The sequence below is a fragment of the Gadus morhua genome, chromosome 23 (assembly GCF_902167405.1).
Source record: "Gadus morhua chromosome 23, gadMor3.0, whole genome shotgun sequence".
In the NCBI taxonomy this organism is placed as follows: domain Eukaryota; kingdom Metazoa; phylum Chordata; class Actinopteri; order Gadiformes; family Gadidae; genus Gadus; species Gadus morhua.
This window is the reverse complement of record NC_044070.1, coordinates 18,776,856-18,793,116: the sequence shown is the minus strand read 5'-3', so window position 1 is coordinate 18,793,116 and position 16,261 is coordinate 18,776,856. Positions and strand designations below refer to the sequence as shown.

The window sequence follows — 16,261 nt, the reverse complement described above, 5'->3', positions numbered from 1 at the left end:
AACATGAGCGGAGGATTAACCCGTTAACTATTACCATTAACCCATTAACCATTAACCCATTAACCATCTGCGGGCCGCGTGGATATCAGATGGTGCCCCTGCGTTAGTGGAGCGGGATATGATGTCCGGGAACACAGAGAGAGGCGTCTACTGCGTTAGTGGAGCGGGACATGATGTCCGCAAACACCGAGAGAGGCGTCTACTGTGCCTGAATCAATCTGACCTGCAGGGCCTGCTTGGATCTTCTCTGTAGCTGTCCGTTCGGGATCTCAAAAGGTGCGTGGTTTTGCTTTATTGTAATGCTTGTATAAAAGTATTATATCTGCTGAACAGGTTTGGCTCAATGCAACAGATTGTGCTCAGCAGATTGTGAATGGGCTGATAGACGGGTGCAGATCAATGGGATTTCAGAAGTAGATCAAATATGTTCTGCAACTTGTTTTGTTGAAGTGTAATTAAGTGTAATTCCAGATGAGTGTCGAGGTGGAGCGGAAGTTTGTGTGTGACGCCGGGATGTGGAAACGGCTGGAAGAAATCGGAGGTTTGTTGTTGATGGTCGAGCTTACATTAAATTGTTAGGCTCTGTGCTCATTAATGATCACGCTGGGCCCATAATTAAGTTGTAGATCAACATTATTTGTAAGTATATTGTACGGTATGAAAAGCATAAAATAGTGTCAATGGTTGTATTCAATGTGTGTCTTCTCTCTCTCCATCTTCTCGTATCCCAGCTGTGTGTATTGGTCAACGTGAGATCCACGACCAGTACTTTGACACCCCAGATTTTGAGCTGACTTTGAGGGACACGTGGCTACGTAAACGTGAAGACAGCTGGGAGCTGAAGTGTCCCCCAGCAGTCGGAAAGACGCAGGAGACGAGTGGAGAAGGACTGGAGGAGGCCTCTCTCTGTTCACGCTACAAGGAGATCACCAGCCTCCCTGAGATTCAATCCAGAGTCAAAGAGGTCCTTAAGCACTGTGCTGGTGGTAGCCTCAACGCGGATCCGCTCCCTGGTCCTTTGGTTACTGTCGGACAGGTAAGCCATGAAGAACCAGGTGGACCAGAAGGAGTCGGCGACTCGTGGCCGGGGGAGCTGAACCTGCGGTGCTTTGCGGAGTTCACCACGGCCCGGCGATCCTTCACCCTGCAGGAGGAGGGCGTGCAAATAGATCTGGATCAGGCGGACTTCGGCTACACCGTGGGGGAGATAGAAGTGCTGGTGCAGGAGGGAGAGGAGGTGGGGTCTGCTCTGGAGAAGATCGAACGAGCAGCGAGGAGGCTGGGTGAGGAGCAGCGAACGCCGTTCTGACTTTAGTCTGAGTGTCGAACATGTTAGATTCAGATTCAACTTTATTGTCACTGTGCAGAGTACAAGTACAATAACAACGAAATGTAGTCGGAGATCTAAATATTAATGCAAAAGAACAATTAAGGTGCAGTTTGAATATGAATTGTCATATAGTGCAATAGAGCAGCAAAAGTAAAGAGACCTAGGTATGAGCAGCATAAGATGGATATAACAGATAAGAGCAGCAGATGGACAGTCCGCTGGATATGAACAGTATGTATGACAGCAGTATGTATGTGTACAACTAGACTCAACGTCTACTCCTTTGACTTGACCATTAACTTTGTGCTAAATGCATTTCTTTTTTTACAGGTTTGACCAGGAATTTGCGAGTCGAAGGAAAAATGGATGTTTACCTCCAAAGATTTTGCCCAGAGCATTATGTTAAACTACAAAGGGCACATATACTTTGATAAATGTTTTTATATTAAAGTTCATACATTTTAGGAATTATATTTAAATTGTACAAATGTTTAACTGGTTTTCTTAATTTACTTGCTACACAAGAAAAATGTCTGTCTATATTAAAATATACTTCTGTAAATTAAAAAAATCTATTTCTATCTAACTAATACAAATTTGTTATGGGTTGTGAAAAGTCTTGAAATATAATTGGTCTAATAAAGGCTGAGATTATTGATAATTTGGACATTTAAAACCATGCTCATGAAAATCCTCAGTTATTCCCTACTAACAGCAATCTGGGAAATACATTAAAATATATTGTATGTATTACATCCACAAAAACTTGAGGTACATGGATTTTTTTGAGACTTGGGTCGATCTCAATTCATTTTATTGTCACCAGCAGTGAACGTCTTCAACAGAGCTGTAAAAAATACAATAAACCTTCATGCTGGAGGTGGCAGAGATCATAATAGAATTAGTTTGTAGACCCAAGAATATTTTAAATATCTTTAAACGATAAAAAAAAGTTATTAGTTGACTTTATTAGTTTATTAATTGTTATAGCTAATAAGACCTCAGTTCAATATAACACATTCACATGCCGCTCTGTGTCATAATCCCATCCCATGTATTACGAGGTTCGTGGTATGGAGGTGCTGATAGGGGCCTTGATGATCTAATCATCTGAGTTATGCTTATGTGACCGGCGTCACATCATGCTGAAGGCCAGCGGCCCTGGCCAGAGTCACGCTGTTCTGATGCTGACGTCAGAGCAGTGATGTAGAGAGGAACGCACACAGCCAGGTAAAGCCGCCTTCAAAACAGCTCGGAGGTTCGGAAGCTCTTACGTGTCTTTACGTATACCTTTACGTCTGTGTGTCTGCCAGGGAACTTCTCCCTTGTTTTATTTATGTTATTCTCCTTTTGTACTCAACGTTATAGTCCATGTGCTGTGTGTTGTCCAGGTTTTAGTCCATGTGTTTTTTTCCCTTTCCACCTTAAGGACCACAATGGAAACAAGCTTTTGGGCTTTATTGTGTTTTTTTTAATCCTTTTTAACACTTCTGTTAATTGTTGTTCAATAAAGTTTTCAATCAATCAATCAATTCCCTTATTCCGAAAAGATCTTGCCGCCCAGAAGTCTGTAGGCTATGACATAAAACCGGAATGTTCGTGACCGTGAGTCAAGACTTCATGACTAGTATGGATGCCCGCAGGGACCTCTTTGCCGAATAAGATGAATTAGTTTTTAGAATTGCTTGCGATGGTTGAACATGAGCGAGAATTCATCAGGTGATGTTTATAATTGTAAGCTATAATGTATCATAATGCAAATGTTAGAATGGGTGTTAAGTTCGCCTTTTAGTGTTGCTGTATGTTCACTTTAGTCTATCAATGAAATGGGCAGCCATTGTTGTGACGTGATGTCGGAGGTCTGCACGAAACTCCGAGCGAAAACTCTGTCCCAACAGGGTATCAAAATGACTTTCCTCCGAGCGGGTCCGAACCTCCGAGCCTCCCGGAAACTCCGACTGGTTTGAAGGCGGCATCAGTCCATGGACAGTCTCGCACACCCTGACGTGGTGGTTACGTGACACCTCCGCAGCTCGACGTGGTGATCACGTGACCCACTCCGCAGCGCGACGTGGTGGTCACGTGACCCCTCCGCTCGAGCAGGTTCTCCTCTACTTTGTAAACAACATGGCGGCCCGCGGTCCTGCTGAGGAGTTAGCGCCCAGGAGAAACACGTCGAGATAAGGTTTAATAACGACACACAAGTTCAGCTGGTTACATTACTTTGAGCGGACCTGACGTCCATATCAAAACGAGAAGAGATTTGACTGACAGCTGTCAATCAGCCGAGCCTGGACGTCACACGGTAAGGTGGTGGGGTCGGGGTGAGGGTTGGCTAATCGGAGTTCAGCAAAAAGACAGCATCTTAATAACATTAAAACGTTAAAAGTCAGCCTACATCGGCAGATGGTGTTGTGTTGTTCGCCTGACTCACACTCCGCTGCGTGGTGGAAGTACGTGTGTCTCTGGGTCCATCAGATAAGATGTTTACCCAGTTTGGATAAGACTGGTTAGGGGTGATAACCCGTCCTGTTTACGGTTTAAACCACCGGGGTCCTCCTATCGTCTCTCCTCCCGTTGTACAAATCCTGTGTACTTAATACTTCATCCTGTCCTTCACCCCTCCCAACCCCGTCCACTCCCTGTCCAGGCTCCCCTCGGTCTATGGGCTCTCAGTCCAGTTCTGGGATGTCTGGAGGCAGGGGGTCGTCCAGCAGTAACCCGTCAGATCAGCCGGAAGAGGGGGAGAACCCATCCAACCAGGAAGAGAACCCATCCAGCCAGGGCAGCAGGGGCTCGTCCCGCAGTGACCCGCCAGATCAGCCGGAAGAGGAGGAGAACCCACCCAGCCGGGGCCGCGGCCGCAGGACGGGGGACGGGCAGACCACCTCTGAGGAGGACGTCGACCTAGCAGAAGTACTGGCTTACCTACTGAGGAGGTGGGGAGGAGTCGGCTCGCTTTACAGTTCACGTCGCCCCTAGAGGAAACCAGCCATGAGACAGGATAGCCGTTAACACTAAGAGCTTTGTGCAAACTTTAATGCGTTTCTATCTATTTTAATCTTTGTTTAAACTGGTAAGGTCGAGCTGAGGTTAGTTTTAAAAACCTGTTTAACGGGAGAGATCTGGCTGCAGGCAGCATAAAACACCAGGGAACGAGGTCACAGCAAAGAACAAGAATAAACGTACACACAACCGACTCTTACAGTCCGCTTGATGAGTTAAAAGTTTGTGTTCAGAGGCGTTGACCCGTGCCCTGGCGCTCCATGCACTCAGAGCTGAGCCCATTCCTCCCTGTGCTAGGGGCCAGGTGAGGCTGGTCCATGGCAGTGGGGCCACAGGCCTCCAGCTGGTCCAGTCCTACTCAGACTCCGACGAGGACAGTGATGGAGCGTGGGAGGGCCGGCTTGGAGACCGGTACAACCCCCCAGGTGAGGACTCCTTCTCCAATTAGGACTGATGTGCCTGGCCCGCAATCAGGACTGATGAATAGGGGCAGAGTCACTTTGTTTGTGGCCTATATTGGGCGCCTGGTTAGAGGGGTCCAGCCCTCCCTTTTTTGGCATCTTCACCTGCTGGCCATGCTGCAACTGTTGTTGTGTGTTCTCTATTCATTATGGGTTTTCAAATAAACCTTGATTATTGTTGAATAGAATCACACGTCCTCCGCCCTTCCTCATGTCTGGTTACGCTCTCGCATTTTCCTGGCCTAGGGTAACCAGACAACGAGGGAGGGTGGAGGTGTGATTCTATAAAAAAAATAATCAAGGTTTATTTGATAACGCATAATGAAAAGAGATCAAACAAACATGAGAAGAGGCGCCCAATATAGGCCACAAACGAAGTGACTCCTAATCAGTCCTAATTGGGAGACAGGACAATCATCGGCAAGGCCTTGCGGCAGTCACATGCCATCAGAGCTGTGTCTCTGTCTCTGTCTCTCTGTCTCTGTCCCTGTCTCTCTTCCTCTCTCTGTCTCAGTCGCTCTGTCTCTCTCTGCCTCTTATTTGCATCCCAGTCGCCTCAACCCACAGACCCACATGGAATTCAGTCTCTGTCTCTCTGTTTTCTTTCTTTCTTTCTTTCTTTCTTTCTTTCTTTCTTTCTTTCTTTCTTTCTTTCTTTCTTTCTTTCTTTCTTTCTTTCTTTCTCTCACTCTCGCTCTCCCTCTCAGAGTAACATTAATTGTGACCCCTGTTTCATGTCCTTTTCTAAGTGGACGTCCGTCCAGACACGCAGGAGTTGGACCGGAGTGAGATCCGGACTCAGATCATGTTGGCCACCGCCTCCACCGGCATGAAGAGCAGACAGAGCTTCACCAACATGCTCACAGAGGCAAGAGAGCAGAGATGAGATGGATGGATGTGCATATATCTATATCAAATAGATGTATATCTCTATCATATGATATATATACACTACCGTTTACAAATTTGGGGTCACTTAAAAATGTCATCTTTTTTAAATGATGATTAGGAAACCCTTGTGCATTATGATAGCACAGCTGAAAACTATTGTGGGAGCTTTCATGGAAACATGAAAATGTCTTGGTGACCCCAAACTTTTGAACTTTATTGTGTGTATATATATATACAGTATATATATAGATATCATATACATTCATATGATATATGCATATGATATCTATATATGATTTTTATGTGTATGTATTTAATGTCTGTGACCCTATGGCTGTGTTTGTTTGTCTCTCAGCGGGAACAAGGCCGGTGTAAAGGCTCCAGTTTTTCCCATGGAGAGTGCAGTCGAATCCGCTCACAGTGAGTATGTTCAAACAACCTCTTCTTCCCCAACCCTACAGATCTTCACTGTTAGTGTCACGTTCCAGTGTGTACGATTCAGTAGCATCTAGCAGTAAGTCCCCTCTCGCCCTTCCTTCCCAACGTGACGCTTCTCCGTCACACAATTGTCTTAACACCAAGGCGTGTGGCGCATTTGATATACCATACTGCTTATTATAACGCTCCTACGCAACAGTTGTACTAATTACTATCACAGAATAGTCCTAGCCATGGGGTTATATATTACAAGACCCCCCCCCCCCCCAACCTAGAACTCTTAGCCCAAAACCCACGTTTTTGATTGAACGTAAAATGTGTTCTCTCGCACTGTTGGTCCCTTCTGGGTTACCGTAGAAACATGGCGGTTCAACGTGGAAGACGACCCTCTCCCCATGTAGATATTAAAGGCTCAAACACAATGATTCTTATTTTCATTTAAGTGTAAACTAATTAAAACATACTTATTAATATTATATTCCATTTCTGCCAATCGGTTCCATTATGTGCCACTAATATCCAGATCCTTCCCCTTTGACCCATGTACCAGATTTAGAATTCATTTCTAATTGAGGCGCAGAAGCTGTTTTGATGGAGGATGTGTTTTTGTTTTTTTCTTTGCGTCAGAGCTCAAAGAACAGTTATATCCCGTGACTGACTTGACTAAAGCTTAAGCGTGGCAACTTTTGTTCCTTTTAGATTCTTGCCAAACTACGTTTCCCACAAAGACACCTACCAACAGAAAGCCTTCTGCGGTCTCTACAGCAGCGATGGCGGCATGTTCCTCTCTGCCTGCCAAGGTGAGCACTCAATCCTTTCTACCCTTACTTCTATCATCAGACGCTTGCATAGAAAATAGAAAATAAACAGCAGGAGTCAATTGATACGGCCCTGACAAGGACAGTGAAATCACACGATATCTACAGGACGCAAAGTCAAGAGATTAACCTTCATGTACTCGTGCCAAGGCTACAGGTGTGTGTGTGTGTGTGTGTGTGTGTGTGTGTGTGTGTGTGTGTGTGTGTGTGTGTGTGTGTGTGTGTGTGTGTGTGTGTGTGTGTGTGTGTGTGTGTGTGTGTGTGTGTGTGTGCGTTTGTGTATGTATGCACGTCAAAGTAAACCAATCACGGCCTTTAAAGTAATTGGCTACATTTTGAGCATCTGATAGGATAAAGGCATTTTATTTTATCATCAAAGTAAAGTCAATGGCAAGCAGCAGGCTACGTTCTCATCCCAGAACACAGCGTTGCGTTCTTCAGGAGGCTATAAATCAAATGGAAGGGCTGCACTCTGCATCATGTCTACACCCCGGCCAGAGCAAACCAGACCCTTTGGCCTCTGAAGCTCAGACGCTGACACATGGCTCTGAGCGTACGGCGCTGCACCTGCTCCGAAGGATAATTGGTGGTTTGCACCGTGTGCAAAGTGTCAATTAACCTGCCCCGGGGCACCGGCTCTATTCGAGAAGATGAGGACGAGTGCAACATGCATTTTACTGGATGTGTGAGAGAATAAAATAAAAGCAAACATCCTCTTGTTCTCCCCCCCCCCCCCCCCCCCCAGACCAGAACATCCGGCTGTACGACACCACCAGGCGACGCTTCCACCTGCTGCGCACGGTGAAGGCCCGGGACGTGGGCTGGAGCGTGCTGGACGTGTGCTTCACCCCCGACGCCCAGAGCATCCTCTACTCCAGCTGGTCCGACTACAGTAAGATAAAGCTCTCTCTCTGCTCTCTGCTCTCTGCTCTCTGCTCTCTGCTCTCCCTCATTGGTGTAGAACCAACCCAGGGTGATCGCCAAGACGATATCAGTAGAGGGCACCGTTCCTTTCTGTCACCCGAATATCATAACATGTGTACTTTACATTTGTACATTATAATAACGCAGAAAACATTTGTAATTTGTAATGTATCATGCAAAATTCCATTTGAGGATAAACATGTGTGTGTGTGTGTGTGTCACCCCCCCCCCCCAGTTCACGTGTGCAGTGTCGACGGGGACAGCGAGTGCCACACAGCGCTGGACCTCAGGTGAGTGTCGACCTCTTGGTGACCCCATAGACCCCCCCCCCCCCCCCGTAGAGCCACCACCCAGCATCAGAACCCCACCCGACATCATCCCCACTGGGATGACTGATGGTGTGTGTGTGCATGTCTCTGTGTGTCTGTGTGTGTGTCTCTGTGTTTGTGTGTGTGTGTGTGTGTGTGTGTTCCGCAGTCCGGACGAGCGGAGGTTCTGCGTGTTCTCCCTGGCCGCGTCGACGGACGGAAAGGAGATCTTAGGAGGGTGAGTAGAGTTAGTCCGGGATCAAACGATGTGTCGTCAGAAGATGAGGATGTGGTTTGGAACACGCCCGACCTTGAACCAGACTAATCCGCCAGCTCAGGTCCTTCCATGTTCAGACCCATTTCTATCAGACCTGGCCTGGCCAATCACAATCATTTATCTGAAATGGGGCGGGTTTAACACCATGTCCGACGAGGCATCTTCATAAACAACCAAGATGGCTGCCGCTGGCTCCCAATCACCAATTGATTGACCTGTAACCAATTGATTGACCAATTGATTGACCTGTAACCAATCAGAACAACGTTCCGTTGTTCTGATTGGTTGCAGGTCAATCTCCGTGATACGTGAGGACTGATTTCCACGTGGGTCTGTTGACGTCAGGCTACGTAGTAGAAACAGAAGTGGACAATATGTGTAGCGTTGGGATGGCGACTGGGATGGAAATGAGGGATCGGGAGACGGGCTGGAGGTGGTTTTAGAGGCTAAGCACACCGAGACACAAGCACCCCCTGACACGTGTACGCTCTGCTCCATCCGCAGGGCCAATGACGGCTGTCTGTACGTGTTCGATCGGGAGCAGAACAAGAGAACGCTCAAGGTATGTCATCACAGGTCCCGACATTGTGTGTGTGTGTGTGTGTGTCTGTGTGTGTGGGGTCTCTGCCTGGTCTCTGCCTTCTCCCACACGCACGCACACCCTTTTTCTTTGTGCTGTGTTCGTCCTTATCTGGGGTCTGTTCTGTCCTCATATGGTCCAACACACACACACGCACGCGCGCGCATTTAAACGTGGAACTCCAATGACCCTCCCCCCTCCCCAGATCGACGCCCACGAGGACGACGTGAACGCTGTGGCGTTCGCCGACAGCTCCTCCCAGCTGCTGTTCTCGGGCAGCGACGACGCCCTGTGCAAGGTGTGGGACAGACGGACGCTGAGGGAGGACCGGCCGCAGCCCGTGGGACAGCTGGCCGGACACCGCGACGGAGTCACCTTCATCGACAGCAAGGTGAGGAGGGGGATGAGGGAGGAGGGGGAGGGGAGAGGAGGGGGAGAAGGGAGGAGAAGGTGAAGGAGGGTGGGGTTCGAGGTGCTGGAGGAGGGGGAGGGGGAGATGGAGGAGGAGGAAGGGGGTGGAGGAGAGGAGGAGGGCCGTCTGGCGTTATCAATGTGTCTCACCTCCAGCTGAGGGCTGCACTTCATTACTGTAGAGCTGGAGCCCAGCGTTAGAACATCTTTGAGGCTGGGGTTCTGTTGATGTGATTCTCCTAATATCAAGAGGTCATAGAGAGGGGGCTGTTTCTGTCTCTCTGAACGGTGGGGTACTGTCTCTCTGAACGGTACAGTCTCTGAACGCTGGGGTACTGTCTCTCTGATCGGTACTGTCTCTCTGATCGGTACTGTCTCTCTGATCGGTACTGTCTCTCTGATCGGTACTGTCTCTCTAAATGCTGGGATACTCTCTCTGAACGGTACTGTCTCTCTGAACTGTACTGTCTCTCTGAACGCTGAGGTACTGTCTCTCTGAACAGTACTGTCTCTCTGAACGCTGAGGTACTGTCTCTCTGAACAGTACTGTCTCTCTGAACGCTGGGGTACTGTCTCTCTGAACGGTACTGTCTCTGAACTGTACTGTCTCTCTGAACGCTGCTGTCTCTCTGGGGGCAGGGCGACGCTCGCTACCTGATCAGTAACTCCAAGGACCAGTCCATCAAGCTGTGGGACGTCAGGAAGTTCTCTCCCAAGGAGGGGCTGGCCGCCTCGCGCCTGGCCGTCACCCAGCAGAACTGGGACTACCGCTGGCAGCAGGTCCCCCAGAGAGGTGAGCCCCAGTACCGCCCTGTCTCTACCAGTACAGCCCCGTCACTACCAGTACAGCCTGTCACTACCAGTACAGCCCCGTCTCTACCAGTACAGCCTGTCACTACCAGTACAGCCCCGTCTCTACCAGTACAGCCCCGTCTCTACCAGTACAGCCCTGATGGTAGCACTGCGTGTTTCTAACAGTGATGGGTTTGAAGGTAACCAGTGATAGTTTGAAGGTAACCAGTGATAGTTTGAAGGTAACCAGTGATAGTTTGAAGGTAACCAGTGATAGTTTGAAGGTAACCAGTGATAGTTTGAAGGTAACCAGTGATAGTTTGAAGGTAACAAGTGATAGTTTGAAGGTAACCAGTGATAGTTTGAAGGTAACCAGTGATAGTTTGAAGGTAACAAGTGATAGTTTGAAGGTAACCAGTTATAGTTTGAAGGTAACCAGTGGTGGTTTGATGGTAACCAGTGATGGTTTGCTTGTCTCTCCTCCTGTAGCGCTGAAGAGACACAAGCTGATGGGCGACACCTCGGTGATGACGTACCGCGGTCACGGCGTACTGCACACGCTGATCCGCTGCCGCTTCTCCCCGGAGTTCACCACCGGCCAACGCTACATCTACACAGGCTGCTCCACCGGCAAGATCATAGGTGGGCCGCACCTCCACCTTCACCTCCTCTACCTCCACCCTCCACCTCCACCTTCACCTCCTCTCCCTCCACCCTCCACCTCCACCTTCACCTCCTCTACCTCCACCCTCCACCTCCACCCACCTCCTCTACCTCAGCCCTCCACCTCATCCTCTAGCTCCACCCTCCACCTCTACCTTCACCTCCTCTACCTCCACCCTCCACCTCTACCCACCTCCTCTTCCTCCACCCTTCACCTCTCCCTCCACCCTCCACCTCTACCTTCACCTCCTCTCCCTCCACCCTCCACCTCTACCTTCACCTCCTCTACCTCCACCCTCCACCTCTACCTTCACCACCTCTACCTTCACCTCCTCTACCTCCACCCTCCACCTCTACCTTCACCCTCCACATCTACCTTTGCCTCCAATCTCCAGCCCCACCTCCTCCTCCATCCACCTCCTCTACCTTTTGGTCTTCATGTGGACATTATTGTTTGTGTGTGTGTGTGTGTGTGTGTGTGTGTGTGTGTGTGTGTGTGTGTGTGTGTGTGTGTGTGTGTGTGTGTGTGTGTGTGTGTGTGTGTGTGTGTGTGTGTGTGTGTGTGTGTGTGTGTAGTGTACGACGTGCTGACCGGGGCTGTGGTGACCCGGCTCTGTGGCCACGACGCGTGTGTGAGGGATGTGAGCTGGCACCCATACCAGGACAGCATCGTGAGCAGCTCTGTGAGTAGACCCCCGGCTGACCGACGCAGTACAATAACCTTTACTTTCACTAGAGACACTGAGGTTCCCCTCATTTAGAGTGGCGACGAGCATACACAACCAACACAATTACAAGGATAACGTGTAACAATTACGATAAAAATATATCTATAAAGCATAGAAAATACAAAAAGAGCAAGAATAAAATAGGATGAAATGCTAAAGGAGAATGAAATCAGCTAAAACAATTACAGTGGGATGTATACAGTTCAGAAAACCCGCGAATACCCGATATCAGACAGAGACGTAGTACTGAAGGGAAATGAAAATTGAGCGGAAGTACATAGGCGGGCGGAGCCAAGCTAACCATTGCCTCCCAGAGGACAAGAATAGACTCTTAATTAACGAGGAAGAGATCGCCGTGTCTCACTCCTTTCCTTGTCCCCCCGGGTCTCTCTCTGCTCCATGTTCTCTGTGTCTCACTCCCACGTCTCACTCTGCTCAATGTTCCCTGTGTCTCACTCCCACGTCTCACTCTGCTCCATGTTCCCTGTGTCTCACTCCCACGTCTCACTCTGCTCCATGTTCCCTGTGTCTCACTCCCATGTCTCACTCTGCTCCATATTCCCTGTGTCTCACACCCACGTCTCACTCTGCTCCATGTTCCCTGTGTCTCACTCCCACGTCTCACTCTGCTCCATATTCCCTGTGTCTCACTCCCACGTCTCACTCCTCTTCATGTGGTGTTCCAGTGGGACGGAGCCGTCCGCATGTGGGAGCACAGGCAGACCCACCCCATAGAGGAGCACCGCGACCAGGAGTGACCAGACCCAGGGTCAGGGGTCAGGGGTCGGGGGAGGAGGAGCCAGGAGTAGGAGGAGGAGCCAGGAGGAGGAGGAGGAGAAAGGGCCAGGAGGAGGAAGAGGAGGAGCCGAAGGGGCCAGGAGGAGGAGCCAGGAGGAAGAGGAGGAGCCGAAGGGGCCAGGAGGAGGAGGAGCCAGGAGGAGCCTCATCAGAGGAGGCGGAGCCGGCCCCAGAAGGGAAGTGGGCTGAACAGAGGGAGAGACACTGAGCTCACACGCACACAGAGACTTTTTATGTTTTCGTTCCCATGCTGGTTCGTGAGTTCTTCTGGAGGATCTCAAAGCATGATGTGAGGTGTGGGGTTAAGAAGGGGGTGTTATGCGTTATGCCTCTTAGGGACCCCCCCACCTCCTCGTTTGACCCAAGGGGGCGGGGCAACTTTTCTGAAGGTCTGCTGCTCCCTGTGATGGTGAAACAGGCCAAAGCGTTCTAATTTGGTGTCAAGTCCTGAACCTCAGTGCGTTCTCGATGCTAGAGCCTTGATGAATAGTGGAATAAGCTTTTCTTAATCACAGTCCTTTTTGCTGGTTTATGGTTTTAAAACATTAATAACCGACTCTCCTTGTTATCGTTAGGTGGACATTTAATGTGAAGTCATTTTTCGAAAGTTGAAAATCTCGCGGAGCGACGACGACGATGATTCTGTTGAAATAATGTAAGATATTTTAGTGTGGAAGTTAGACGTAGTTAGATGGTATTGTTTGGTGCTGATTTTTGGGAGCAGTATTAACAATCTTAATAATAAATGTTGGTCACCGCGGTAACGTGGTACAAGGAGACTGCAGCGTTCCGACCTCGAGTCCGACCTCAGCGATGACATCACACACGTCCAGGTGGGCCATGACGTCGGCTCCCTCATAGGTCCACTGTCTCTCCTAGTGCTGCTCAAACGGACTGGGCCGCTCCCAGTAACTCACCAGTCCAGGTCACGCTGTCTCCAGGCAACGGCTGGTCTGACACCTTCTGATTAAGTTACTGACAACACCTTAATGGCCCGACCCTCGTGTGTATTTATATATTTATACACACACACACACACACACACACACACACACACACACACACACACACACACACACACACACACACACACACACACACACACACACACACAGCAGAATAGAATAATGGTGGCATGACCAGTGATTGGGTAATTAAAACAACTGACAGCAACCCAAGGCAAAAAACTATTATTTAATTCTCGACACATTGTTTATATTCGATTGCCGCACATGAAGTCCCCTCGACGGACATGGAGGTGGTGAAGGAAACACATTTCTTACCCTTAGATTCAAAGCAAGACCTCAAAAGTTCCCAGACTCATTCTGATTAACTTCAGTAGTTGTTAACTGGCAGGTTCACGTCATGTTAATGCTCGTCGGTGAGGGAGAGGAATGCTTTACTGCACCAACAGGTGCAAATTATTATCTGAATTATTCTTAATTGTTATCCTTTCATAAAGCTCAAGACTTTGAATAAAAAAACTCTGGCTATATTTATGTGTAGCATATATAATATTTATCTTGTCTTACATTACATCCCGCATGTTACTTTCTATATGCACTACTGAACCATTGACTGTAATACAGGTATTCTGTTACAGATCATGTAATACATGTATGCGTTACAGATCCTTGGGCTGTAATACATGTATGTGTTACAGATCCTTGGGCTGGCTGTAATACATGTATGTGTCACTGATCCTCTGGCTTTGATACATGGACATACTTCTGAACTAAAGCTTCCTCTAAGGAATGAGAGGGCTATTTATAGGGGGGCTGTGGAGAGACGGGGGTTATTTTTACCCAGCATGTGCCGTGGGTCAGGGTGCCAGGGTGATTCAACAGGAACAGACGGGGTCTGGGCAGTCACCCACTAGTCCACACGGAGAAATCCTCCCCCACCGTAGAAGCTCAACAACAAGGTCCCACTCGAGATGAAGGCCGTTTCTTCATCAAATGATGGCTCCTGGCCGGACGTCAACTTGGGTAAATTGTACAAAGTGGCCTCGGAAGTGGCGCTGCCTGCTAGGTTCCTGGGGAGGATACTGAATGCCGGCCTGGTGCTCTTCACCAACCTCCTGGCCGCGGTGGTGGGCAGCGGCCCGGCGGGTCACTTCCACCTGCCGCTCAACGCGCTGGTTCTGTTCGGCCCGCTGCTGAGCCTCTGGACGTCCAGCTACAGCATCTTCGCCAACAGGAACCACTTCCTCTACAGGTGAGGACCGTGGTCAAAATAAGGTTTTCCTTATGGAAAGTCCACGCTATTGTTTACCACTACTTTGTAAACGTGTCCAATTAAGTGTATCTAGACCCAAACATGCAATTAGGATGAATTCAGATGTGTAATAGGGTAACGACAACCCAGGACATGCAAGTACACCTTGTCCTGTCTACTTAATGCTATTATATAAACTAACCACTGTCGTGGACAATATTGTGTGTTGTGGACAATGGCAACAGGGTGTAAATGCCCCGACATTTTATGTGTCGAGTCAGGCCGCTATTGACATGAACGACCTCTGACCTGTCCGGCAGGAAGTTCCTGGTGTCGGCGTGGGGATGGACCTTCTGCGTGGCCGGCTCCTTCGTCGTCCTCCTCTCCTACTCGGCACGGCGCTCCGCCCTGCTGTCGCTGCGCCACCTAGCGCGTCTCGCCCTCACCGGGCTGCTCTGGTGGGGCACCGGGCGTCTGGTGTGCCTCCTGGAGGACGCCGCCGGGACCTGCTTCCAGCCCGTGGCGGCGGCGGCGGCGGGCGGGGGGAGCGACCTCGCCGGACAGCCCCTGCTGCTGCTGCAGGAGGCCCAGAGCAAGGCGTCCTGCCTCCGAGCGGGCCAGGTGTGGCGCGGCTACGAAGTGTCCCAGGACACCCTCACGCTCTGCCTGTGCTGCCTGCTGCTGGTGGAGGAGATGGCCGCGTTTGGCCCCCATGTCCTCAGGGCGGAGGCCCCGACGGGACCCCCCGCCGGAGCTCCACTCAGGATCCTCTTCCTGCTCTGTGTGTTCCTGTTGACTCTCTGGCTGTTTCTGCTGCTGTGTCTGCTTGCATACTTCCCGCAGTTCCCTGCCCAGCAGCTAGGAGGCGCTATAGCCTATCTGGGGTGGAGGGGGCTTTACCAGGGTTGGTATCGCCTAAAGCCCAGCTGGTTCTGTCCCGGTCCGCCAGGAGTTGGACTGGACTGATAAACATAAGTCAGGCAGATAGATTTCTAGTTTATGATTATGTACACTAATAGTGTTTTGAGAAACCAATAACTTCTGACATGAGAAAGGCCATCCATACTCAGACTGAGGCCTCCTACCCGGAGCAGGTGCAGGAGCAGCTGGAGAACGGCAGACACAACGGTGGTTTTACTTGTGTGACGTGTGTCAACACGCACTGGATACCAGTAGAAGCTCTGCCTGCCATGTTCCGTTTCTTGTTTTGATCTGCTGGTGCTTGGACCTACGTAGTCCACTTAAGAAATACCTCTTTGAGAAGGCTTGAGATGCAGATACTACTTTTCTTCACACCCGTTTTCCTGGAAGGTTCAGCCACAAGTAGTTCTAATATATTTGATAATATATTTGTTATCGCTGGAGAGGCAGAGTTCTCCTTCATCCGGTGCTTGAAACTCATGTTTTGATGGAATATCTTTTTAACAGTAAAAAACCTTTTTGAAAATGTCTGCTCCAGTTAAGTATCAGATTTTCGTGTGTGTTGTGGAGTAGAGACGTGACGACTATGTTCAGTTATTTTCCATGACCTACTCCGTGATGTATATTTACTGGTACATAAACTTTCTGCATACTCACAAGCTCATTTTAAAGTCATTATTGGTAAGAACAAAAATTGA

The 16,261-nt window shown here is 49.2% G+C and overlaps 3 protein-coding genes and 1 long non-coding RNA gene across 4 annotated transcripts; 3 read left to right on the top strand and 1 right to left on the bottom strand.

The window, feature by feature from the left end:
* The first annotated feature begins 157 nt into the window (after positions 1 to 157).
* On the top strand, positions 158 to 1,916 carry thtpa (thiamine triphosphatase). Its single transcript, XM_030349220.1, has 4 exons — positions 158 to 276; positions 472 to 541; positions 732 to 1,283; positions 1,661 to 1,916. The coding sequence occupies exons 2-4, from the start codon at positions 472 to 474 to the stop codon at positions 1,759 to 1,761; spliced, it is 723 nt and encodes a 240-aa protein (XP_030205080.1). The 5' UTR covers positions 158 to 276; the 3' UTR covers positions 1,762 to 1,916.
* Positions 1,917 to 3,400: 1,484 nt separating this feature from the next.
* dcaf11 (ddb1 and cul4 associated factor 11) lies at positions 3,401 to 13,920 on the top strand. The gene is made up of 15 exons (XM_030349211.1): positions 3,401 to 3,635; positions 3,981 to 4,269; positions 4,634 to 4,761; positions 5,547 to 5,665; positions 6,044 to 6,108; positions 6,826 to 6,926; positions 7,690 to 7,836; positions 8,104 to 8,158; positions 8,346 to 8,414; positions 8,958 to 9,015; positions 9,239 to 9,424; positions 10,084 to 10,237; positions 10,726 to 10,878; positions 11,476 to 11,582; positions 12,314 to 13,920. The coding sequence occupies exons 2-15, from the start codon at positions 3,995 to 3,997 to the stop codon at positions 12,383 to 12,385; spliced, it is 1,689 nt and encodes a 562-aa protein (XP_030205071.1). The 5' UTR covers positions 3,401 to 3,635; positions 3,981 to 3,994; the 3' UTR covers positions 12,386 to 13,920.
* On the bottom strand, positions 13,601 to 15,450 carry LOC115537361 (uncharacterized). Its single transcript, XR_003974795.1, has 2 exons — positions 14,952 to 15,450; positions 13,601 to 14,636 (listed from the first exon to the last, which is right to left on the bottom strand). It is a non-coding gene; the product is annotated as an uncharacterized LOC115537361 (long non-coding RNA).
* LOC115537356 (fat storage-inducing transmembrane protein 1-like) lies at positions 14,297 to 16,219 on the top strand. The gene is made up of 2 exons (XM_030349214.1): positions 14,297 to 14,642; positions 14,963 to 16,219. Exons 1-2 carry the CDS (start codon positions 14,362 to 14,364, stop codon positions 15,606 to 15,608), a joined length of 927 nt encoding a protein of 308 aa, XP_030205074.1. The 5' UTR covers positions 14,297 to 14,361; the 3' UTR covers positions 15,609 to 16,219.
* Positions 16,220 to 16,261: the final 42 nt, after the last annotated feature.

Coding starts and splice junctions, on each gene's coding strand:
- thtpa (XM_030349220.1), top strand. CDS start 472: ATGAGTGTCGAGGTGGAGCGGAAGTTTGTGTGTGACGCCGGGATGTGG. Junction 542..731: donor ACGGCTGGAAGAAATCGGAG/GTTTGTTGTTGA, acceptor CTCGTATCCCAG/CTGTGTGTATTGGTCAACGT. Junction 1,284..1,660: donor ACGAGCAGCGAGGAGGCTGG/GTGAGGAGCAGC, acceptor CTTTTTTTACAG/GTTTGACCAGGAATTTGCGA.
- dcaf11 (XM_030349211.1), top strand. CDS start 3,995: ATGGGCTCTCAGTCCAGTTCTGGGATGTCTGGAGGCAGGGGGTCGTCC. Junction 7,837..8,103: donor CTCCAGCTGGTCCGACTACA/GTAAGATAAAGC, acceptor CCCCCCCCCCAG/TTCACGTGTGCAGTGTCGAC. Junction 10,879..11,475: donor CTCCACCGGCAAGATCATAG/GTGGGCCGCACC, acceptor GTGTGTGTGTAG/TGTACGACGTGCTGACCGGG.
- LOC115537356 (XM_030349214.1), top strand. CDS start 14,362: ATGAAGGCCGTTTCTTCATCAAATGATGGCTCCTGGCCGGACGTCAAC. Junction 14,643..14,962: donor AGGAACCACTTCCTCTACAG/GTGAGGACCGTG, acceptor CCTGTCCGGCAG/GAAGTTCCTGGTGTCGGCGT.